The sequence below is a fragment of the Sinocyclocheilus anshuiensis genome, unplaced genomic scaffold (genome assembly GCF_001515605.1).
Source record: "Sinocyclocheilus anshuiensis isolate Anshui unplaced genomic scaffold, SAMN03320099.WGS_v1.1 scaffold976, whole genome shotgun sequence".
Classification (NCBI taxonomy): Eukaryota; Metazoa; Chordata; class Actinopteri; order Cypriniformes; family Cyprinidae; genus Sinocyclocheilus; species Sinocyclocheilus anshuiensis.
In genome coordinates, this window is record NW_015552538.1 from 1,982,960 (window position 1) to 2,009,931 (window position 26,972).

At 35.6% G+C, this 26,972-nt stretch overlaps 1 protein-coding gene across 1 annotated transcript in view; it reads left to right on the forward strand.

Annotated features, from left to right (window-relative positions):
* Positions 1-26,972, forward strand: part of il1rapl1a (interleukin 1 receptor accessory protein-like 1a) — a 90,917-nt gene that overhangs the window by 33,203 nt on the left and 30,742 nt on the right. The window contains exons 3-5 of the mRNA XM_016454194.1: positions 19,338-19,623; positions 22,458-22,644; positions 23,293-23,446. Coding sequence (XP_016309680.1) covers positions 19,338-19,623; positions 22,458-22,644; positions 23,293-23,446 — 627 coding nt within the window. The remainder of the gene's footprint in view (positions 1-19,337; positions 19,624-22,457; positions 22,645-23,292; positions 23,447-26,972) is intronic.

A 26,972-nucleotide genomic window follows, 5' to 3' on the forward strand; every position in this document is an offset into this window, starting at 1 on the left:
TCATGTCGTTTCAAACCTTTCTTTTGTGGAACATAAAAGAAGGTATTTTGAAGACTTGGTAACAAGGTTTGCAATGACTTTCATTGTATGAAAAAAATACTGAGATGTTTCTCAAATTATATTCTTTTATGTTCCATAGTTTATGTTGGGCCATTGTAGCCTAAATGTTTGTGTGTAATACATTTTATATTGAATCAAATAAAATATTTCTTTCTAAAGCTACAATTTGTAATGTCTACTTGGTACTTTTTCATTTAACACAAAACTAGCTTTAAATAATCTTTTGTTGGTATTTTCACAGTCAAATTTAATTAGATTCATTAATCGAAACATCATGTAATTAATTAATTAATTACAAATTTTAATCGACTGTCAGCCCTAGGCTAATTCTTATACATCGACTTGTAGATGACCCCATATGATTTGCTTTTCATTTTCTTTGCAATCAGTTTGGTTCTAACATATATAGCTGAATGAAGCTAATATTGCCACTTGTCGTTGTTTACCATTTACTACTTCAGTTAACCAAGTGAAATAAAAAAATGGAAGAAATTATTTTTACATTTAAATATGTCATTTTGATTATCAAATATGAGTTTTAAGGGATAAAATTACTGACTTTAAAATAAACATGTTTACTTTTGCTTGGTATCACACAATGTAGTCTTCTCAACTTGACCTTCCATATAACCAGATGTAATATTAGCTCTTTTTTTTTTTTTTTGAATGCACTGGCCATATTCAGACATTTTTTTACTCACGGGTTTGTTAAAAGTGTTAATTAATCCACTCGCTGAAGTTGACATGCAACCTAATGATGTCATGTGACACTGTTGCATACAGCATTCTGTTTCACGTACTTAAAAAGATTAGTATGCAGTACAGTACATACTATGCAGTATGCAATACACTAGTTTTCCATTCCAAGCAACTGTTAGGAACTGCACTCACAGAAGTTTCATCACTTATGCATGACCAGGAGTTCGTCCACCCGGAAAAGTAGTCCCACCTCAACGGGACGATTCAGACAATTTCACAACTCAGGTAACACACATAATTCTAATAACAGCTTTAGTAAAAACACAAGCTTCATATTTTCCAAATTCTTATATGTGGCAATTGACACGTTCTCCAAGACCGAAAGTAGCCTGTAATATTCCTATAATGAAATGGGGAAGTGTGTTGAAACCAGCAAGAGAGTTTTATTGGACAGTTTGTATACTCTGCACTGTTCAGCTCAGTGACGCTTCTGACTGTATCGCGGCAGAATCAAAGCTTCAAAGACACTATTAAATGTCAGTCACATCAACATCACTCTCTATGCTGAAAATGAAATAATAACTATTTCCCTTTCCATCTGATCATCTCAGCAGAGGCCCAAGGCATGGCCCAGACATCAGTATGTGTGCGTGAATGTGTGCGTGTTCGTGACTTTGAGCGACACAAACACACATCTCATCAGCACAGCATGCATTCCTCTTGATGTGTTTTAAAGGACTTCACAGCTGTAATTGAACAAGGACACGTTCTGATTGGTTATGAAATATCAAGCTCTAATTGTCTTTTGCATTATGGATTATGAAGATGCTGAAATTTGAATGTAGATTTATGAAAAGAGATTTGAGAAATGAGAGGAAAAATGTCATCCTTAGAGACGAAGAGGGACGGTTCTTTTCTAAAGAAACGATTTAAGTTGATTTGAGGCTGATTCATTGGTGCATTTTACAAGAAGTTTGCTGATGATATTCGTATTAGGCTTGTAAAAAGAACATTTGGTGATTTCAAGGAAGGGCAAGACCTCATAAAACAAAAATAGCTTGCAAATGGACTAGTCAAGGTAGACACCATATTTAATTTGACGTGAATGAAACCAAGGCTGTGAGAAGTGCAGTTAGTTTAATGGATTGTATGTTCTTCGGTGAAACTAACAGCAATTAAATGTATCCCTTACAGCCTCTTTTTGATTTAAGTCAAATAAAAATAGTATCTGTCTTGACTAGATCCCTTCTCACCAATATCTTATTATTTGTTATCCTTGAAATTCAAGAAAGTTAAATGATTTGTTCAAGTCCTCCTGGGAAGTTTTTTTTTTTATGTGTTGTGATGTCATAATTACAACATTAGGTGCCTTCAAATCAGTTTCGCTGGAGCAAGATGCTGATGTACTTTTTATACTTTAGTTTTTTAGTTTTTATTTGTGATGGTTATGTAAACATAATTATTATGCATTACATTCCATTGTAAATATTATTGTATTTTGTACATGCAATTTAGCTAATTTTATAATATTTATAGATATTTTTTATATATTTTCTGTCAATAATAAAAATAATGATTTCAAACATTTCCGCAAATTTACTGTCAACTACAGCTGTATTCACTGCGTTCACCATGTTTTCGTAAACTCAGAAACGCAAGGCTCAAAGAAATCCACAATTTCCCACTTGCAATTACAACATTGTGGTGGCAATACATATGCATTCAACTTGTTAGTACAATCTTTCCAACATGACTTGAATGCAACCAAAAGATAATTTTCATGATTTTGATGCATCTTTTATGTTGCACTTTTTATACTGACACCTAGTGGTGTGGATGCAGCATAACGCAAAATGCAAATGTAGTCAGGTATTAATGCGAGTGTGTAAATGCATTCAAAATCAGCCTTCATTCATTTATTCAGCAAAGAAAAATGTCCAGTATTATGGAGATTGTAGAATTCAGCTGGTCATGTGATCTCATTATGACAGCCCCCATGAGGCGACCCGTTTCATATAGAATAAAACTACTTTTATTAAATACTTGCATACTTGATATGCAAGAAGTATATGTCAAAAGCACTTTTTCTTTATATATGAAACATTTTAATCAGGGAAACTTTAAGAGTTAAGGGGTGATACAGCATGTGTGAGCTAGAGATGTTTGCATATGGATATCCAGTGATGAAAATCTGTGTGTTTATACAGTGAACGTGGAAATTTGACTTTATAAATGACAGAACCTCCAATTAAAACAAACCAACACAACTCCGACACGCACAAACACACACGCTCAAAGTGTCAGTTCACCCTGTCTCATTAAGCACACTATAGTTCCCTCGCTCTCTCTCAATCTATGTCTGTTGTTTAAATGCTAATGATGGATTAGCCCGTGCTCTGGCCTCAGGATTTTCTCTCTTTATTCCCATGTTTGTTTCAGTTCTCTCTCTCAGGTCTTTCTCTTTTCTCTTGCTGTCATGTTACCGTGACCCGCAGACCCTCTCTCTTTATATGAGCCAATGAAAGGCCTCCAACGACAGAAAAGACTTCAATCCCTCTTTTCTCCATCTTAGTCGACTAAAGGAATTTTTCCATTATTCCCCTCAGCGCTGTGAGAAAATCACTCTCTCCCATTGGTTAACAGGCCACCTGCTCGCCCGGCGAAACTGCTCAACCTCCGTCACCATGGCGAGCCAGAGGCAGAGGTGAGCGAATGAGAGGTATGGGAAAAGATCAGGGACGAACAGTCGCACTATTGTCGGACAGAGACATGCTCGAGGTTGGCGGAAACTCGGAAGGGTCAGTGCGCGGTCGAGGAAAGGTCAAAACGAGGGGCGGGGAGGAAGACGCTCGTTCGGCACGGCGTCATGGAAATGTCCTCAATTTGCTCGATGCGTTCTGACTAAGACAAATTAGAGGTGGACAAAGCGATTTTTGCGATTGCTGATCCGAGAGACTCCATGGGAACAGTAAATAAGAGCAGCAGTGCATTGTGGGAGATTAAAATGACTTGTTTGGCCCAAAACACATCAGCTTAGAAATATGGGGTACATAATGAGTTTATATGAATATACCTACTCAAAACAGCTATAACCATAAAGCACGGAGAAGCAAAGGAGCCTCGTTCCACCTCTTCCTCTCACTCTCTCTCTTTCTATCTCTACAGAGAGCAGTAGGAAATGGAAATGCACACTTTATGGGTCTGGGTGATTGGATTTGCATGGCGTCAAGCCAGCGCAAACACACACACGCAAACACACACACACACTAAGACACAAAGTGTCTGAGAGAGCAGTGGTAACTCAAAGTCAACATGACAGTTTTACTGGGGTGCAGTTGCTCTCAGTGTCTAAAGCAAACAGCCATTTACTGTTGCACTAAATACCGACTAGCATTTGCCCTCAATATCAGAGAGAGAAATTACCGACTCAAATTCAAGCAGGGAATGGAAAATTTGAAACCAGCGTTTGAGTTTCCTCTTAAAAGAATAGCCGTTAATGCGCGAGTGCGTCGAAAGAGCCAATCGAGATTGTCAGAATGAATTTTCGATTCCTCCGAGCATGATTACATACCGTATCTCTCAATTACAAATAACTGTTTCATCTTTGTAACTCTCGTTCTCTCTTTTAATGGAAAATACTTGCAGTCCGCTTGGTTTTTCCATCCAGACTCTTGTATTTATTTCTGAATGCAGAGAATTGATCATAATTATGGCTGAAAAGCCAGTTATAGTCTCCCGTGTTCAGAAGTGCTTGCTTTATGTTTTAACTGCAACACTTCAAATTGGCTTTGGATGCATTTCAGGTTTCTTTTCATTGTGCATAAGAGCTTCCGGAAAGCGGCTCGAGTCTGTCGCTAGCCCACCTGTGGCAGGATGACAGCGTGTGGCGTACTGCTTTACTGCATTTGATCAGAGGCCTTCGCCAAGTCTTATTAAGATGTTCCTGTTTAAGTAAGCACGAGATATACTCTTTATCCTTAAATGGCTCTTTGTTAAAGCAGAACATTTGAATTAAATGAGATACAATGGTTAATTTAATATTACTGTAATTGACTCCAGTGGTCGGGCATTCCACGGTAATATCACAGAGGAGGACTGCCTTCTGGTTGAAAGAGAGCGAGAGAGACGGGAGGAGAGAGTAAGAGTGACAAAGACGGAGAGTGAATGTTAGGAGACCTCGAGGGATGAGGTGACCTACAATTAGTGACAGTAACATGATAACTCAAGGCCAACAGCAGTCCATTAGCATATTTCATAATTGATTACAGAATATCTTCGGAGGATGAATATTTATTCAGACCTAGTTAGGGCCAATTTAAGGGCGAATTAATGAGGAAACGAGGCTTAAAAGGAGACCTGTGCTTTCTCTTTCTTCCCTTTTCCGTTAGATGTTGAATAATGCAATTATGTAAATTCAAGGTTGATGGCTGCAGAGGAAAACAAATTCCATAACACATATTCATCCCATGTGACCATGATGGAGATCTGTTTAGTCCAGTCCCATGATTGTTCTTGTTCTTAACTGCTATGAAAAAAAAACTTGTCATATGTCTTGTATCTCTACATTTTTTGTTAGCCTGTGATTCTGACATTTCAAATAGATTTGTGCAAATTCTGTTCTATTAAAAAATAGTTCTCAGAAGAAATCAAATTAATTGTTAATGTCATTCCTAACCTGTATTTTTAGTTGTTGTTGTTTTGTGGGACACGAGGAACTCTGCAGAATGTCCAAGATGCTCTTGCAGACAGTTACCAGGGGCAAGTTGTTTTTTAAACAATAAATAATTTTTGTATTTTCCTCACACATGGGAAACAGAACAAAATTTCTTCATGTGGTAACATCTGATTTCATTTTATTTAATCAAAGTAAAAAATATAATTATTTATTTAAATATTAAAATGTATTTAAATTATTTAACATCATTAAATTAACCTAAATATTATGTTACACCAACAACACTAAATTTAAGGTTTAGATCAGGTGGAAATAGTTTTTACTTCCGATGATCTGAAATATAGCTTCATTGTGCTTTTTTCTTGTTTTAGAATTTCTTGGGTTCAAAGGCATCAGTCACATTTTACTTGGAAAGCAGCAGCATGAATATCCTACACATCTCTATGTGCTGTTGCAATGAAGAAAACAATCAATCAGGTTTGGAACATGATGGTGACAGAATTATTGTTTTTGCATGAAAATATCAATTTAAGAATACATTTTGTTGTATTCTTTTTTCTACATGTAGCCATTTTATTCTAGGGAGCGAAACAGCAATCTGATGTGTTAATCATGACCTCGCTGCTTGGAAATGTGTCTGTAGTTATGGAAACTCTGTAGTGAAGCATTTTAACAAGGTTCTTATCTAAGCAACAGAAACCCACTTAAACTAATTCTCCACCTCCATCTACCCAACCACACACTCACACACACACACACACACACACACACACACACACACACACAGAGCTCCCTTGAAGATGAGTGATTCCCTCAAACTTAAGAAACAAGTACACAGAGAGAAGATTGCACGATTATCAAGTAAGATTATCTCTCTTTATCTACTCCTATATTTTATTTTTAAAGCATTTAATTAAAAAAATCTATTAATAATAGCAATAATAGTAACGAAACTCCATTTATTTTGTGAGCATTTGACAGGTCATCACTATGTGGTCGCTAAGGTCTCTATAGTATTCTGGTCTCTAGATATGACTCAGCACCCTCCTTCGTGGTAAATCTGTGGGATTTTTTTCCATGTTTATTTATAATCATAAAGTTTAGTTGCTTAGAAAATATATTAGGTAATAACACACCTCTACTCAATAATCTGCACAATTTATGTCCGCAGCACAAATGGTTCAGGATGAGTTACGTGCCAAAGTTTAATACTTTGTTTAGTAGTAACAAAGTTAAATTGTTTAGAACAGAGCCCTAGTGCCCTAAGTTATATTAATAGTGATTCGGGCTTTAGACATTGAAAGCTATTCAGCATGATCAGTAACGGCAACATCAACATGTTTTTTTCTTCACATTTGTTGTACTCTTCCCTCTTTAATCCTTACTCACAGGTAAAGGCAGTCATGTATTGTTGTGACCAGGGAATACCACTGTCATTTGGTTCTATATGCGCTTTCATTTGTGTGTGTGCATTATATTTCCCATGAGGACTGTAGAGGGGAGAGAAGGAGAGGGAGTTGTTTGATCTTTAACAGGATTATTCATCCTCTTTCCCTTTTATTTATTTAATATCCTTCCTTTATGCAGAGAGCATCTGGGTAGCATTTAAAACATTAAACAACACACATCTCACTAGAGGCCCGTATGCTTTTTTGTATGTTGTGTGTTTGTGATGTGTGTGGAGGCGGAATTCCTTGAGCTGACAGTCCTGTAGCATGATCGATACTGCGTTGAATTACACACAAGTCTGCAAGCCACACATTTCCAATTCCTCCTCTTCCTTTAAAATCTCTCGCTCGCCTTCGGACACATAAACGTACATGCACAGGTCAGTCCTATAACTGCAGTTTGAATTGACAGCAGTACAAGATGTTTGCACTGTATGTTCTGTACGTCATCATGATTTAATTAATTTAAATGTCAGCAGTTTGTTTTCTTTGTTAAAAGGCAAAGGGAATCTTACAGATTCAATAGAAGTTAAGTGCTATTGACAGAATCTGTGAGATGCAGTTGGATACCACAGAAATTAATTTAGACTCGTCTCTTGGTTCTCAAAACCAAAAAAAAAAAAAAAACCTGCAGTAATGCAGTTACAATGCAGTTCTATAAAGAAAGAGATTTTAAAAGGTTTTTAAAGTGGTTTTATTATTTTTTCCATACGATAATGTTTGTTATTACTGTATTTTCAGACTAAACATATTACTATAATTTTAATATGAAGCAATATTGATATGAATGTGTTTGTCTTTATATGTGTGTTTATAATTATTAGTGTGTGTTCATAATTATTAAAATATTGAAAAATATTTTAATATGAATCATTACATTTATAGTTGAATCATATAATTAATTAATAGTACTTTAATTTATAATTACATCTGTGTGTATATGTATGTAAATATAAGTATATGCAGATTGATTCACATGAAAGTGACTCAGATCAGAAGTGTTTTTGTTTTGTTTTTGTATTTCTGTACCATAATGTTTGTTATTTTTGCATTAAAATATTTCCTGTATTGACAAATCTCTGAGAGTTTAGCATGGTAATATATATGACAATGTTAATGTGTTTCGCAGAATAGATCTGCTATGCTGCTGCTGCGGCAGAGGAAGTACTGAGACTTGCTACTTCCAATATATTCACAGACATGCTGCTGTGAGCATGGAGGAAATACTGCTGCTGCACATATAACATTTATGAAATAACCCCCATATATCACTCTATAGCAGATCTATACAGGTGGAGCTGGGGAAGGTGGAGGGTTTCTGAAGCGCACTGCAACTGCTACAGCAAGCACTAGCTGAGTATTTGAATGTTGAACAGCAAGCTCATTGGCTGCTGATGCAAAAGAAACCAATCAGCTGAGCCATGTGAAAAATTATGTCATTATGTCAGATAATGAGATAATGAACCTATCGGCATGTGCCATCTAGAGTTTTATGACAGAAGTTTTGATTTGAAATCAGTCTTTTCACCCTGTTTTAGAATATAAATTTTGTGGTTATATGCTGCTTATGAAAGGCCTTTGGGTGGATTTTTCTATATATACTGTATGCAAACAGTCTCTTTATTGTATCGTTGGATGTATGTTAACTAGGGATGTAACGATTAACCGCGAGCCTTTTGAAAATCGATTTAAATATGTGACGATTCAACTCGGTTGAGATGCTAAACAAATCGCGATTCAATTAGGGGTATGAGTTTATATGAATGTATGTCTGAGGGGAACTTACTGTTTTTAGAAAAGTATAGATGGTATTTTTTTCTTTTCATCTTGCCTCTGTATAATGCACATTAAAGTTCATAAGTGCAGCTCTGCTTTGATTACAGCGGAAACCAAGGAAACGTTTTAAGCGCCACCTGCTGGCAGAGAGTGAATCTGCGTCTCATTCAGCTCGTCTGCGGTTGCGGTTTCATGCAGATATTTTTTATGTATAGTTTCACAAATGAAGAGTTTTTTTTTATTTGTTTTTTTTTTTTATTGGGGCTGTTTTAAAAATTTCAATTTAGTTTTGTTATTTACATTTAAATTATATTTAAATTTTGTTATTTAGTAGACACTTTTATCCAAAGCGACTAACAAATGAGGACAATAGAAGCAATCAAAACCAACAAAAGAGCAATAATATGCAAGTGCTATATTAGTATATTATTATAGTGTTATATTTCAATTTCACAAAGAAACGTGCAGCATTTTGTCCAAGCAATAATAAAAGGACACATTTCATTTATAATTTGTCTTAAATCTAATTTTGTTAAAAAAAAAGCGTGAATCGAATCAAATCGTGAAATCAAAATCGTGAATCGAATCGAATCGTGACTTGAGTGAATCGTTACATCCCTACTGTTAACATGTGTAATGTTTAATTACTGTGCTGTTCTTTACCGCTTTTTTAACGGTTTCTTCCGGTGAAGTGCCTTGCATCGTAGACTTCCATTGTTGTATGGTTGCAAATGTCGTAATGCCCTATGTGTGAAAAACCTCTATATTTGCCAATGTGTAAGTGTTCAAGGGTCTTGTGCAGAGCAAGGTGATTGTTGTTGGTGTGTATGCATTGAGAGGTTATGCATAGAGAGGATATTGTTGGTGTGTGTGTCGAGGCGTTGGATCATGATGGATTAGCAGTAATCTTGGCCAGTGACACTCCCCGGTGGTCGGATCACTAAGCACGCAGCCTCTCAGTCTTTCTGCTCAACACATCTCTCACAGAAAGAAGCCAACCAACCTTTTTGCGGCAGCTACAAGCTTTAAACTCATTGAGGTTTGGGTGATTGACTCACATTTGCGTGCTCACAGACATGGGATTGCTCAAGACAGTTGGCGTCTTAAACTGTCAAGTGATCATTAGTACCTTACTTAGGGGACACACACGAACAAATAAAAACAAGCACACAGTGAGGGAACACTAATCTCTTTGTATTCAGTTTCATTTTAATAAACCAAGCATTTTAATGTGAAAATTCCTCATCACAAATGGCTCATTTTTACTAATGACCCTTCAGAGGAACAAAACCTCAACTGGACTAAAAATCTAATATTTGTCTCAAGGCCAGAGCCGTGATTCAACCTCCCTAAAATGTTTTCACAGTTTCAAAGCAGCGCTTTACTTTTACTGCCATTAAAGACTGCATGAAATGGTTTAAGAAACACAATTTTCTTTCTTGTTTTGACATATTTCCTATTGAAACGGCTAGCTGGGGCAGAACAAATCGAAAGGCTTATGCTTAGCCAACTGCTTTTAAGTAGTACATCACAGCCTGGCAAAATCATGATTTACTACTTGCTATAGCAAGTTGGTGACAGGTGGTGTTAGAGAAAGGAGACATCAATCTAGAGGGCATTTTATTGTACAAACAATTGGAAATGCTCCTGCAAGCAATATCCTTTGGTCATTAAAATTATTATGACAAAATTTTATTGTAAAAGTAATAGTAATAATAATAATAATATATGTGCACTACCGGTCAAAAGTTTGTAATACTTAGGCTTTAAGTCTCTTATTCTCACCAAGGCAGCATTTATTTGATCGAAAATATGCAGTAATATATATATATATATATACACACTGCCATTCAAAAGTTTGTGATCAGATTTCTATTTTGAATAAATGCTGTTCTGCTGTTTTTTTACTTTTTTTTTTTTAAATCAAAGAATAAAAAAGTATCTCAGGTTCCAAAAAAAAAATTTTTTTTTAAATTAAGCAGCAACTGTTTTCAACATTAAAAATAAATCTGCATATTAGAATGATGTCTGACGGATCATGTGACACTGAATGCTTTATATATACAGTGGGTACGGAAAGTATTCAGACCCCCTTCAATTTTTCACTCTTTGTTATATTGCAGCCATTTGCTAAAATCATTTAAGTTAATTTTTTTTCCTCATTAATGTACACACAGCACCCCATATTGACAGAAAAACACAGAATCGTTGACATTTTTGCAGATTTATTAAAAAAGAAAAACTGAAATATCACATGGTCCTAAGTATTCAGACCCTTTGCTCAGTATTTAGTAGAAGCACCCTTTTGATCTAATACAGCCATGAGTCTTTTTGGGAAAGATGCAACAAGTTTTTCACACCTGGATTTGGGGATCCTCTGCCATTCCTCCTTGCAGATCCTCTCCAGTTCTGTCAGGTTGGATGGTAAACGTTGGTGGACAGCCATTTTTAGGTCTCTCCGAAACAACCCAGCATTTTTTAGAGTGTATAATAATATTTTAATGGCTTGGGGAAAAAAACACTTTAATTCAACATGAAATAAAGATGGAGCCGGTTTACTTTTTAAATGCAAGTTCCTGGTCTTATTGTAAACAATTCATCAGTGCATGGTATTTAAAAAATAATAATAATAATTTTTGTAAATTTTCCAAATTTTTCTTCTCACTTCACATATGCTGCATGTATTATTGTTAACCAAAAGTCAAATACTTATTTTAGCAAATTTGTATTCAGTCTGGTTCCATTTTATGGCCCACTAGCAAGCTTGCTTGGTTAGTTAGTTAGTTAGTTAGTTAGTTAAAATAGCTGAAACCAGTAGAGCCATTACTCCAGTCTTTAGTGTCACATGATCTTTCAGAAATCATTCTAATATGCTGATTTCATGCTCAAGAAACATTTCTATTATTCTGAATGTTGAAAACTGCTTAATATTGTACGTTTAACGTTAATATTTTAATATAAAACGTGATAAAAAAATTCTAGGTTCTTTGAGGAATAGAAAGTTCAAAAGAACAGCATTTATTTGAAACAGAAAAACTTTTGCAACATTATAAATATCACATTTGATAAATTCTAGGATTCCTAGTTTCATAATGCTGGAATATGCATGATTTGATTCTATGATTGGTGTGCACACTGTGCCTATACTGTGTATTGTTTAGTGTACAAAACAGTATATAGGTTATGTGTGGAACTATATATAATAGGAATATATATAATAAGAAAATATTTTATTATATTATGTTTTATGTGTTATGTGTTATTATATTATATAATAAAGAATTATATAAAAGAAATACATGCATTTTTGCCATGATTAGATTACAAACTATACCAATTGCAGTAGCTTTTGCAGGGAAGTACTGACCATAAACCGAAACAATGTTACGAAAATGGGTAGGCTGTGGTAAAACAGAGAGATAAAGCTTCACTAATATGTTTCTGTTGGGATTTGATTAAGATCTGATGAACTGATTTTTACAGATGTCAAGTAAAAATATGATGTTAAATATATATATATATATACACACTGCCATTCAAAAGTTTGTGATCAGATTTCTATTTTGAATAAATGCTGTTCTGCTGTTTTTTTACTTTTTTTTTTTTAAATCAAAGAATAAAAAAGTATCTCAGGTTCCAAAAAAAAAATTTTTTTTTAAATTAAGCAGCAACTGTTTTCAACATTAAAAATAAATCTGCATATTAGAATGATGTCTGACGGATCATGTGACACTGAATGCTTTATATATACAGTGGGTACGGAAAGTATTCAGACCCCCTTCAATTTTTCACTCTTTTTCTTCTCACTTCACATATGCTGCATGTATTATTGTTAACCAAAAGTCAAATACTTATTTTAGCAAATTTGTATTCAGTCTGGTTCCATTTTATGGCCCACTAGCAAGCTTGCTTGGTTAGTTAGTTAGTTAGTTAGTTAGTTAAAATAGCTGAAACCAGTAGAGCCATTACTCCAGTCTTTAGTGTCACATGATCTTTCAGAAATCATTCTAATATGCTGATTTCATGCTCAAGAAACATTTCTATTATTCTGAATGTTGAAAACTGCTTAATATTGTACGTTTAACGTTAATATTTTAATATAAAACGTGATAAAAAAATTCTAGGTTCTTTGAGGAATAGAAAGTTCAAAAGAACAGCATTTATTTGAAACAGAAAAACTTTTGCAACATTATAAATATCACATTTGATAAATTCTAGGATTCCTAGTTTCATAATGCTGGAATATGCATGATTTGATTCTATGATTGGTGTGCACACTGTGCCTATACTGTGTATTGTTTAGTGTACAAAACAGTATATAGGTTATGTGTGGAACTATATATAATAGGAATATATATAATAAGAAAATATTTTATTATATTATGTTTTATGTGTTATGTGTTATTATATTATATAATAAAGAATTATATAAAAGAAATACATGCATTTTTGCCATGATTAGATTACAAACTATACCAATTGCAGTAGCTTTTGCAGGGAAGTACTGACCATAAACCGAAACAATGTTACGAAAATGGGTAGGCTGTGGTAAAACAGAGAGATAAAGCTTCACTAATATGTTTCTGTTGGGATTTGATTAAGATCTGATGAACTGATTTTTACAGATGTCAAGTAAAAATATGATGTTAATATCAAAATTGCTTTTCTAATTTTAAGCAAACATCATTCAAGTCTCTGTGACCACAAACGTAAAAAATGAAAGTTGATCTCAATAGGACATGAAAATGAAATGAAACAGCTGGACTTTAGCACCACGGACAGTAGCAGAACAGGGACTAATGGAGAGCAGGGTATGGTGACACCTGAAGAGGTTAACAGGGTTTAGTAGAGTCATTTCACACCGTGCAGTTGCAGCATACTGATGCAAGACAGATGTAAGACAAAACAGAAAGAAAACAGTGAGAGATGGAGAAAGAAGGAGAGTGGAATGGAAGAGAAGGGTGATGTAATTGTCATATTAAATGTAATTGATTCGGCAGAATGCGCATGTCATCAGATAATTTGTATTCGCTATCGTATTCATTTAAAAGATTCAGCAAACTGCCATCTATTGCCTCAGCATTTTCATAAGTGACGAGCGCCTGGGTTTGGCATGAAGGAAAACGTCTTGAGGGGTGCATATTGTACATGAGCAGTATGTCACTAAGCATTTCCGCACAGTTTATGCTGTTTATTTTCCTACCTTTTAGCATCGACAGAAAATGAAATAATGAGTGGATCTTCTGTCCTCCGCATCGGAGAGAAAATGTTCTGTAATGGGTTTCACTTAATTTGAACACAATTGGGAAGTTATTACAGAGACGGATTTAGCCATTTGTGAATTTGGTCAAGGGCAATGCAGTCAACCAGGAACACAGAGGACTGTGCTCAATGACAAGAGCTTTGCTTTTCTGGAATAGAATAGTAATTTATGTGATGTAAGGCTGTATTGTGTTTTTAATGCTCTCACAACAAGTTAAAAGAGTGTGTTTTGAAGAGCCTGTGATGTACGTCATCACAGAAAGCTTTTGTTGCATGATTCTACTGAAAACTGAAAATATCCTGGTCATATTTTTCCCCAATATCAAAACTAAAACAAAATGGAAGTGCATAAAATTAAGCCTATTTTACAGACTATTAATATTGTTTGTATTTTAAGAGTATTGTTATATTATATTTTTTTATGTTTTTATAATACTGAATTTGTACCCACTGTATATATATATATATATATATATATACAGTATATGTATTACAGATGATTCCCCCATATGATCAGATCAGAATTAAAAATGTAATCTTCAGATTTTGTTTACACTGTCATCGAAAAAAACTAAACACAGATCTGTGTCAAATGCGAGAGGAGAAATCATATTTGGGCCACATTCAGCTGCAATGTGAAAGCAGCCCTGTCACACAGAGCTTGAGAGAGATGAAAGTGCACCGCTACAGAGACCTGAGATAGGATTGTGTGCGTGTGCGTGGAGGGATTCAGATATAATTTGCATGAAATGCATCCAAAATCTTAATGATTTGCAAGCTGGTTGTTTTATCTTACACAATGGGAAGGAAGGGGAGTGCAGAGAGAGAAAGAGAGGGAGTGTTCAATCAACTTCTCGTTCATTTTTTTCAAGCTCCTGTTTTTCTCTGACTATTTTAGTGCAGTAGGTTGCGCAGGATTGAGAACATGTGAATGTTTTATAGGCTTACATAAGGGACCTCACCCCAGAGACAACCGACCTCGTTATTGTTCATTTAGCAGTGAAAAACAAGATAGATAGATGGGGTGGGGGTAGATGAGAGGATGAAAAGAGAATGGGGAATGCAGAGGGAGAGGGGAGAGAAAAGCATGTGCATGCAGAGGAACCGAGCATGATGGGATACATTTGTGAAGTGAATGTAGGAGAAAGAGGCTTTGGGGGAAAGAAGCAGGCTTCAGGTGTGCGAGTGATCCGAGCGTTCCAAGAGAGAGAAAGGGTGGAAGGGAGAAAATAATGCAGTTGATTCCAGTTTGATTCCATTTCGTTTCTTTTATCTGTTACCCAGAGTGCCTCAGGGAAGCTTGGCTTGTTAGCATCGCTTGGGCAAAGAAATACAGGGTTCTTAGCTGGAGATACAGATGAAACATCTCTCTTTCTCCTTCCTTCTCTTGCTTTCCCCCTTTTACTTACATAAAAAGGTCAGAGTTTCCTATAGCAGTGGGGAGCCGTTTAAAGCGCACCTGATATTAGAGTGGAAGCTTGTCTCTACATATCTAAGCCCTCGTACATCTGGAAATCATTGCATAATGTGCAGCCGACCAAAGCTAACTGTGTGTTTGCATGTGTGCATTTGAGAGCCACAAGCCTGTAGTATATAGGCACATACCTCCTAGTTTATTGGGTCAGTGCGTTCAGGTTTAATATGACCATGTAATTGCCTCATCTCTTTTTGACTTTGTTATTAGTGTGATGCGACTCAAAGACCCTTTTAGATTTAAACATCTTGTTCTGTTTGGAGTCTCAGGGACCTCACAGCCATGAAAAATATACTACACTCTAAAAAATGCTGGGTTGTTTCAACCCAACTTTATTTGGTCAAGGGCAATGCAGTCAACCAGGAACACAGAGGACTGTGCTCAATGACAAGAGCTTTGCTTTTCTGGAATAGAATAGTAATTTATGTGATGTAAGGCTGTATTGTGTTTTTAATGCTCTCACAACAAGTTAAAAGAGTGTGTTTTGAAGAGCCTGTGATGTACGTCATCACAGAAAGCTTTTGTTGCATGATTCTACTGAAAACTGAAAATATCCTGGTCATATTTTTCCCCAATATCAAAACTAAAACAAAATGGAAGTGCATAAAATTAAGCCTATTTTACAGACTATTAATATTGTTTGTATTTTAAGAGTATTGTTATATTATATTTTTTTATGTTTTTATAATACTGAATTTATTTCGCTAATAATAAATAATAATAATTTTTGGATGAAGTATCCCTTTAAGTGTCATAGAAATAGGCTTTATTTTCTTAAAGCTGCAGTCCGTAACTTTTTTTTTTTTTTGGTTAAAAATTACCCAAAATCAATTTCTGAAAATTTTTGAATCAAGTACATAACCAGCCAGTGTTCAAAACTATCTCCTTACCTTAGCCTGATTCACAGCGGTAAGCTTATAATATAAGTTTAAAAAGTTGTCCTGGCTAGTAGGCTATATCTCATGTGAGGATCCTGCAGGTGGCGAATCGTTTATAGCCTTTTCTCACAGCAGCTGGAATAATTAAATTTATCATTTTGAAGGCAGATTGTAATTCAGAAAGGATTATGTGTTTCTGAAATTGTAAGTGACTGAAATTAGATTATATTCCAGTTTTAAATGTGCATCTGATTACAGATAGCCTACGTGGGATTACACAAGTTTTGTATTTTAAAGAGAACCAGTTCTAAAGAAGGATAATTTGCTTTTTGGGTTAAAATAATTTCTTTATACGGAATTCGAATGGTAGGACAATTAGAGATTAGACTGTACAGAAATTAAAATCTTCAGCTAACGGTAATACACACATAGTCACGCAATGCTGATGTTGTTAACTAACAATTTGAGAACAAAGTATAACAATAATAATCATTTGCACGGTTTGATGGGATATGAGCTAACTTTGCGACCGTTAGATTTAATCACCATTGGTAGCGCAATTTATTGTAATGCTTTTTTCATCAGTTGGTCAGAACAAAAGTGATAGAGTTGTTGCTTGCTTGTTCAGATGACAATATCCAGTGAAAATTCTTATTTGGGCCATACTTCCAAGATGAAGGCTAGAATCTGTGATTCCAAAGTGTGTACCATGTACAAAATAAAGCATTTTACTTTGGACAGAGGCTGCATTTCAAAAGGATTTCAGACAATTAGTACAAAAATAAAGCTTTTTTTTTTTTACATTGCAATACTACTCTGAAACAAACAAACAAAAACGACTAAAACAGTCTGAAATCATAAATATAGTACTGTTGAAAAAATGTGACAAAATGAAGGTTCCAGTTCCTCAAGGTCACCATGATGTAGTGTCTGGACCAATCAAACACACAATATATATTTTGTTAGCTATATTTAACAAATACTCTGTAACACCCCTCAGTTAACAAGCCATATGAGGACCTATGGACCCTTCCCCCGAAATGCGTAACACCTCAGGAAAGCAGAACAGGCCCCTGGTCCCCATGGCAACTAATGCTGATATCACTGGTTTTATGACCCAGAGGAATGTGAGCAGGGAAAATCACTGCCTTTTCCATAGGAAGAGACACAGTGCACAGTAGAAATGGACTCTTTTCTAATTAATCCATAGGAAAACCTTTCTTTGAATGAACACACATATCCTTCAGGTCATTGTGTATGTTGTCTTTGAGATTTTATACTGTTTTATGCAGGCTTATGATGGAAACACTCATTCCTGTCATCTTACCTATATGTAATCCTACCATGTTTAGTATCTATGAATTAGTCTTCTGATGATCTAAACGAGAGTGTATATTATATGTTGGTACATAGGCAATATATTAGTGTACCAGGAAATTAACGTTCTTAGAATTGACAGACAGTTGACCCTGAGAGGTCAAGTAAATATCTACAGCGGATCTAAATATTTATAATTAATTATAACTAGTTATGATTAATTATTCATATTTCCCCATGAGCTGATTCGCAACAATGACTTTCCTTAAAGAAAAGCATAGCAAATGTGTATTTACTTACTTGGAATGTTTCAGATTTACAGTGGCTAAAATATAATGCATTTAAATAACACAACATGAGACATAATGAGTTACACTGATAAAAGCTATTTTAAGGATCTGGTCAGGTGAGGTAACTGCACTTTTAAGGCAAGGTACGCTTCTGTTTTACAGTTTGGCGAGTCCCCTGCATGTTTTTACTGTTGAATTATTAATTAATCTCAAAATCAATATACTGCTTGAAATATTTAATACTCATACACTCAATATATAAAAATATACAATATATAAAAAGTGTATTGCTTCTGAATTGCTGTAGCAATAGTATTTGTCACAATTTGGGCTTTTTATTTTTGGCTTTGTACTTGGAAAGAAAATCACACAGAGTCACATCAGTCATCACTGTTCGAGGCCACCTGTACCTCAGTATCTCAGATGATGTAATAAACATAAATATAATGCTGGTTTTGTTGGGGGCACTTTGCAAAATCACATTATGTAAAATATGGGGCCTATTTAGGTTTTTCGTTTTTTATATCTTGGTTATGAAGGCTACAGTAGATTATTTGACTGTCCTATCAGATTTTAATATCTCTATATTCTTCATCTCCAGAGTTTCAAAAAGCAATTAACTGCTTTTATTACAAGCTCATGCCATCTCCTGTGTACACACACACATGCGCACAGCGATCCGCCAACACACACACGTACTTGCATATGCAAACATTATAAAACACAGCAGTTAATTACAACAATGAAACATAATTAGTTAGTGTATAATTAGTTGCACGGGTTAACTTCTCTATAGCAACCAAGCTTTAAAATGAACTCTGACTCATATTGACTTAACATCTCAATAATTATATGCAAATCCACAAGGAGACACACACTTTGCCTTTCGGACATTAGCCGGATCGGAGAACATGCTTAACTTCTTCCTTTGATGTTTTTTGATTGTCTTTCAAAAGCCTTCAAGAAAAGCGCCATGCTGAGAAAATTAGCATGTGTGTATTAGTATCTGTATGTGTTGTGTGTGTGTGTGTGTGTGTGTGTGTGTGTGTGTGTCTATAGCAACCAAGCTTTAAAATGAACTCTGACTCATATTGACTTAACATCTCAATAATTATGAGATTTTCTGACAAAAAATCTGCCTTTTAATAGCTCAAAATTTGTCTTTTGTCACAGTGGCATATGTGCCTGTTTGTATCTAAAGCTTTATCTGCACAAATTAATGAGGTTTTTTTAACCTACTGGGTCTGATGTGTGTTTATGGATTTAATAATTGAAAAATAATGTAACTAAAAGAAATATTGCACCTGAAAAAAACAATTCTGTCATTATCTTTTTTATTTTATTTTATTTAGTTTATTTAATGTTTTATAGGACGGCCAAATGGTCGATTAATAAAGAAACTTTGCAAATTTCTAAAGATGTAGAGACTAATATCTCTGTCCTCCTGTCTCTCTGCAGTGGACGGCTGCACTGATTGGTCCGTGGACTATCTGAAATACCGGGTGTTACACGGAGAGCCGGTGAGGATAAAGTGTGCTCTGTTTTACGGTTATATCAGAGCCAACTACACCCAGGCACAGAGCATTGGACTTAGTCTGATGTGGTACCGAAGTTCTGGGTTGGGACATGGCGACTTCGAGGAACCCATCTCCTTTGATGGGGTACGCATGAGCAAAGAGGAAGACGCCATCTGGTTTCGGCCTGCTGAGCTGCAGGACGCCGGTCTGTACTCCTGCGTTCTGAGGTGAGAGAGAGGGACACGTGCACATGTGTATGTGTGAACACTTATACGCTTAGATACGCTTAGATTTTTGTTTTTTTTTTTGTTTTGTTTTTTTATGCATAGGTAAACATTTATATATAGTATATTCATAGTCAAAATCTGTCAGTAGGTTAGCTGTGTATAGGTACAGCGTTTATGTGTTGTGTGTGTGTGTGTGTGTGTGTGTGTGTGTGTGTGAGGGTTGTGTTTCTGTATCCAAAGACAGTAAAACTGGAAGTGAAATAAGTGAGCGACGGCAGAGGACAGTGAGACGTTCTGTCATCCATCAATCAAACACTGACACTCCAGCACTCTCCCATAATGCCGCAGGCCACTGTCACACATATTAAACAGTCAGGCAATTCTCCAGGGTCCTCATTTGCTCAGGTTCCGACCGACTTGAGGTCAAAGCACATAATCTACTCATCATATTCACTTTTGCATCACAGAATGTCACACTTATTGTTTGTGTGTGTGTGTGTGTGTGTGTGTGTGTACTGAAAACAGACAGACAGAAACAAGAAAAGAATGAATTTTAAATACCGTGCTGCCTTAATTTCAAGCATTCCTGTAGGACATATAAAATATTTCAGTAATTATTAATAAAATATTCAGTAAAAAGTACAGTAATTATTTTTACACAAAATAAACACAGAGACCTGCTAGAAATCACTTTAAGGAATCCTATGCTTTCAGTGTGAATGTGGTTTTAAAAGACACCTTATTTCTAAGGCAGCATCACATGTATCCTTTGCAAAGAAAACAATCCCAACAGAATGCATCAGAGAAAATAATCATCCAAGTTGGCAAACGAGTCGCAAGACATTTTAAAGGGATAGTTCTTCTAAACTTGTGTGATTTTCTCTCTTCTGCGGCACACAAAAGAAGAAATTGTGAAAAATATTGGACTCAAACAACACTGGAGTCCAATTCATGAAAATATTGTCTTTTAAGTTCCACAGAAGAAAAGAATCGTCATATAGGTTTAGAGTTGAGTTAATGACAGAATTGTCATTTTTGAGTAAGCTATAACTTTAAATAAAATAATATTGCCAATATTTTAATCATTCATCAGCAAAACATAAAAATAAAAAAGTGAAAGTGAGTCCAACGATATTGTCCTTTTGTGTTATTATTGTTTTAGTGGTGGTGTGGACTTTCCTATTTTCACAGAATTATGATTTGGAACAATTAGAACATTAGAACAACGATCAAAACTTTAGATTTATCATTATAGTTATTCTTGGTATGAACAGCCTTTAAGAATATTGCACTTTTTAGCTTATGCTAATAATGTTGACTTGATTTAGCTCACAATTTTAACTTTTTCACGTCAGTGTAATATGATGAAGTTCTGATGATTTATGTGTTATTTGCAAAAGCAATAAGATTTAGTCAGTATGCTCAATTCATTTTGAATGGCCGGCAGTGGAGTAAACAACCATTTTTGTCAGCATAATTGTTGAGATTGCAGCATTTCTCAGCAGTGGATAAAAGCCTAAATTAACTATCCAAACATTGATCCCCTAATGACTGCTAGTTGTAAGATCAGTCACTTATGAGATTCCAATTCAGTTAGGATGCTGCCTAAGAAGGAAGCTGTCTATGAAGGCAGCTCACTAGGTTTAAAACAGAGCTACAGAGATTTGTTTATTAAGAACCCAGTTAGCAACAGGAAATAGGATTTGTTGTTGTTGTTCTGTTTCCTCTGAGACTGGCTTTGAGCTGATTAAACCATAAACAATAGTTTTCAGCAACACACCAGTAGGAGAGAGCAGATATTTTAGTATTATTTTTAGGTTTATAGGGTGATAAAACGAGACTGTGCTGACATATGCGGGTGTCTGAAAATAATGAGAGTGTAAAAATAGTCTTTGCTATACAGTTAATAGGGCAGAGAGAACGACAGCTTATAGTTTTTTTTTGTTTGTTTTTTAGACAAGTGCATTGCAGGTTGCCGCCCCAAGCACTCTGTAACCACGGTAACCCGGTAGGGGGTGTGAGGTCATTACACCGAAAAGGTCAAATTTCAACAAATCTTATCAGCAGCTATTAAACTCAAAGCCCTTGGACAAAACAAACACTAAAGCACTTTTAATGGAGACACACTCATCAATGTAGAGAAGTGTGTGTTGACATGCAATGCTTCTGAGTTACAGAGCGTGTGAATATGCGTTTTGCGGTTGTATAATTTTCTTTTACTGACTTTTATGCAAACAAAAAACAGGATCATATAATTAGTCTCATTTTTTAAAGTAAATAAATAAATAAATGCTCATAATAATTTGAAAACATACTGTTTTCAGAACCGCAAAAACATTTCATTCTGTACTTTCACATCTTTCATAGACGTCTTAAAGGCACAGCAGCAAAAAACAAACAAACATCCAATTTAATTAAGTGTCATAGAGAGTGTAGGATACTAAATTTGACATGTTTTTCTGCTGAAAAACATTCACTTACATTATAAGTGGACCTCGGGGGAAATGGAAAGTGATAAACAATGTATGAAATTACCCTTTAAAACCTTTAAGAGAACATTTCATTCTATTCATTGCTACTTATATTCCATCAGCAAAACACTAATTATTTGTAGCCCTACATGAAAATTGCAGACAAGTTCTGCTCCATCATGGTCAAATTACATTTATCATGGTTGAATTACAAATAAAATCATGTTTTATTCTTGTATAATTTGTTTAGTGTATAGGCTCTGTGAGATGATAACCAATTTACGATCAGTGATGTCTCTGGGTGCGTATATGTTAATCTGATTACAGATCGCACAGTTTATATACTCTGTGTGTGTGTTACAGGAATTCCACGTTTTGTATGAAGGTGTCTATGACTCTGTTGGTTGCTGATAATGACACAGCAGGATGTTATAACTCAAAACTGCGCTACACTGAGAAAGGAGAACTGGGCAAGAGTAAAGACATCTCCTGTCCTGATATCCAGGATTACGTTCAGCCTGGAGAAAAACCGCAGATAACGTGGTACAAGGTACAGTGGGAGATACTCCGAGGTGAATTCACTAAACAGTTGCGCCGTTCAGTGCACAAACCAGCATCTTATTCACAAAACACCTGCGATCCAGCGTCACGGCAGCTGCCCCCTGAGAATTTAAATGAAGTCATTGTCGTTCTTTTCAGTGCAAACACACCTCCTTTTTATGCAAATTAGGGTTATTATACTTTATGCCAGTAAGTCAGTGCTATTTGTCGAGGGCAATTAACATTGTGCTTTTACTGTGCATGCAAACTGTAAACAGAAAATTATTTAAAATAGACTGTTTATGTACATTTTCAATCAATCATGCCAGCAGTAATTTATCAAATGATGATTATAAAGTGTTATAAACTACATTTGAGAGCACTTCCTGCATTTTAAAGAACCGATTCAGTTGTCTGGATTGTGGCAGTGACCCACAAGATCAGGAAGTCCAGTCTGCAAATTGTTTAGCACTGATTTTTCTGGGCCATGTTTGTGCCGTTGCTTGATTTGCATGCTGTCAGCAAGCGCAGTTTATTCTTATTGAATTCCCCTCTGAGTTTTTTCATTATGACGGTATATGCAAATGTATATGGTGCAGTTTTGTCTCTTTGTTTCTATATTTTTTTTCTCTTTTTCTCTTTGCCTGCGGCTGTGCAGGAGTGTAACGTGCAGCAGTGGAGGAGCAGCGTGCTGCAGACCGCAGACATGCTCTCCATACAGGAAGTGAAGGAGGATGACATCGGCAACTACACCTGTGAGCTGGTTTTTGGAGGCTTCCAGGTGCGGAGGACGACCTATCTGAGCGTGACAGGTAGTACAGTGTGATGTCTCTTCAGTGTGCGTCTGTGTGTGAGAGCACTTGCTGTGATACCCAGTTGTTTTTTGAAGCGTGAGGTATTAGTCTTCCTTTTGCGTCTTATTTGGTTTCAGTTGCATTCACTGTGCTGTGCTTTTGTTAACAGTGACTTTCCTGCCTGTGTCATTAATGCACAAGTTTTTCAGTGAATGAAACTTTTAAGTCTGTTCCTCATAAAAAGCTTTCATATGATTTCAGAAGATTCAAAATATAGTGCATGAGTCATATGGACTACTTTGTGTGGTTTTCGGAGCTTAATAGTCAGTCATCATCCATCATTTGTATCATTTTGTGTTCCATGGATGAAAAAAAAATCATACGATTTAGAATGAGAGTCTGATTGTTTCTTTCATTCATTTTTTTGATTTTTTAAAGAAATTTCCTAATCTATAATCAAAAAGTTAGATGTATTTTTGCAACACAGAATGTATACAGAAAATAATTGAACAATGTAGGATAGTTGCAAAAAGTTTTTTTATTTCATTAGTTTTAATTATTGTAACTATTTCTTATTCAACGAAAAAAGTGAATACAATGAAACCACAAACACTAAGTAAACCCCATCCTGCATTGTGAGTTAAGGCATGTTCACACCAAGGACGATAACTATAAAGATAACGATATAGTTCTAAAAATCGTTCTCAATATTAAAGAATAGTAGAGTCCACATCACAGCTATAACGATAAAGGCACAGAGAAACTATATCATTGGAATCACTTCCAGAACTATTTTTTTCCAGCTGAGGAACGATACACTGGTGCCCAATCAGAATCTGATTCTGATTGGGTGTCAATGTTTGTATAGTTCATCAGCTGCAAAAAAAAATCATTCTGAAAGTCATTATCATTTATCATTATCTTTATAGTTATCGTCCTTGGTGTGAACGGGCCTTTAAGCCCCGTTCACACCAAGAACGATAGCTATAAAGATAACTATAAAGATAAAGATATTAGCGTCCACACCAGCGGACGATATCGTCTGTTTATTCTAAGCGCACACTTGTCTGCCGGATGGCATGTAAGTTGCCTTTATATTTTATGACTTCTGAAATGTCTTTTTTCTGTTTTTCATCGTAAATTGTATGGTAAATCATAGTTTTTACATGCAAAAAGCATTCATTTGACTAAACCTTTTTACTGTTACAGTATCTTTTTTACAGTTTATGGATAAAATATGCAAAGAATGTTTTGCCCAGACTGGCACCATGCACATTTTCTTCAGAAAAGTTTCATTTAGTGCCACAGAAATTACAAACTGCAGCTTTAAATACAGTAATTTTAATGATAGATGTGGTGATGAAGTGGTTAATGTTAACACAGCTGTTTTTTATTATTAATATTAATATTAATATTATTCATAAGCTTTTGGCCTTTAGGATAGTCGAGAGAGACAATGAGGGGGAATGAGATCGAATTATGACAAGGCCAGACCTGTGTTCCCGTGAGCAAAACTGTGTCGTGAACATGTGCACTATCCACTACACACATTACTCAGACCTCTATTACTGCTCTACTCACACAATAACAGAGATAGAGAGAGAGAGAGAGAATTACATTTATACACACACAACACTAAGACGGCAACGGAAAGGTCATTTTAGTCTATATTTTTATGTTTAAACATATCTGTCTACCATTAAACAGATTCTTATTGGTCCCTTGCGAATTCGGTCCTTTCTGCCACTATAGCAGGTCAATAAAACAGCACATACAGGTGAAAAGAGGTCAGACGTTATTCTCTCTCCCTTTCTAAGCCCTCATTCAGTTGAAACCTATTAAAACACTCTGCGCCTCTCCTCCCGTACTCATTTAAAGCCTATTTTAGGATGGCATTAGACTCTCAGGGACGATTTCCTGGATGGAACTTATAGTCCAGGACGGCAAATGATTCTCAACGGAAAAGCCACCATTAACAGTAAAATTTAGTCCGTAGCTCGATTTAACCCTCGTCACGGAGGCAGAGTTTTGATGTTAGGAGTCGTAGAGCAGTTACGGCAGAATCATAGCACTATAGCTCAATTTGTTTTGAGCTGGTTACAGCAGTACGTCTCTATAATTGCTACAGAAACTTGCCTCGATGGTACATCTCTGCAGCGGGTTATCTGGTGGAGCTGCCTGTGCATCTGAGGGAGGAAGTTAGCGAAAGAACACGGAATTATTTTCTTGTTTTGAGTGCTTACAGACAGTCTATTACTGCGGACATGCTTTTCGACAACAAAGAATGGAGCGCTCGTGCATGTCTGAAAATTTGAAGCGTGAAACTGACCTACAAAAATACACGGCCCGTGATCTGAATCGGTGCTATTGTACATCCTCTCTCGAGGCAGAGGGCCAAAAATGTGTGTAAACAGTTAATCATGCGCATTGCACACACAGTGAACAGTGAAGAAATGACTTCCTGGGTGAGCGTGATTGTTGTGTAGTTGGGTGTAAACTCTAGATATCAGTCAAAAAGAGTGTTACATTTTTTACAGCTGAAGCACGTGCTTTGCTATTAGCTTTGGAATATATTGAAAATGCACAACAAAAGGATTCTATCATTTTTACGGACTCTATTTACGGTATTATTTTTTGCTGGGTTCCAGGCCATGTTGAGCTTTCAGGAAATGAGCGAGCTGATGCAGCTGCAAAGGAGGCTTTTAATCAGGAAGTAAACACATGTCAAATGCCTCCCTCAGAGATCAGACCTATTATTAATCGTTATAAGTGGCAAGAAGAGTGGGATACTTGTACAAATAATAAATTACATGAAATACATCTGGAAATTTCAAACAGATTTTTAATCTCTTTTAAAACTAGATTTGATCAAGTGGTATTTACCAGATGTCGCATAGGTCACACAAGACTGACTCGTGCATTTTTGCTTAAAGTTGAAGGCCCTAATCAATGCATGTTCTGCAAGATTCCCTTTTTTGTCAAACATATTTTATTGGACTGTCCAGCTTTTAATGTATGGAGAAAACTCTTTTATGAAGTGAACTCACTTAAAGATTTATTCAGTATAATTTTGGCAGAAAAGGTTTCAGAATTTTTATCATATGTTAATGTTAAAAATCTTGTGTAATATAACTTGTGTTTGCTTGTTTGCTGGTTTTTATTGTATTTGTTATACTTGTATTTTTTTTATTGTTTTTGCCATGAAAATAGCCTTAGATGCTGACATAGCATCAAATAAATATATACTACTACTAGATATCAGTCACAGAAGCTGATTATTATAGTAATGGGGCAGAGAAATAGTTCAAGCTGGTTTTTAACAGTGAATAAGTGGCCTTTCAGTACAGTACTGTGTGCTATTATGTTTATATATATACATCATGCTCTTGGAGAGTCCGATGTCCTGCACGTTGACCTGGCCGGTCTGCTGCCCTCTCTCTCACCCAGTGATTCATCATGCTTTGCCTGTAGTCGAAGAAAAAAACATATAGTATTACAAAGGCACATAAAAAATGTAGCTGAATATATTTTTTTTTTTTAGATA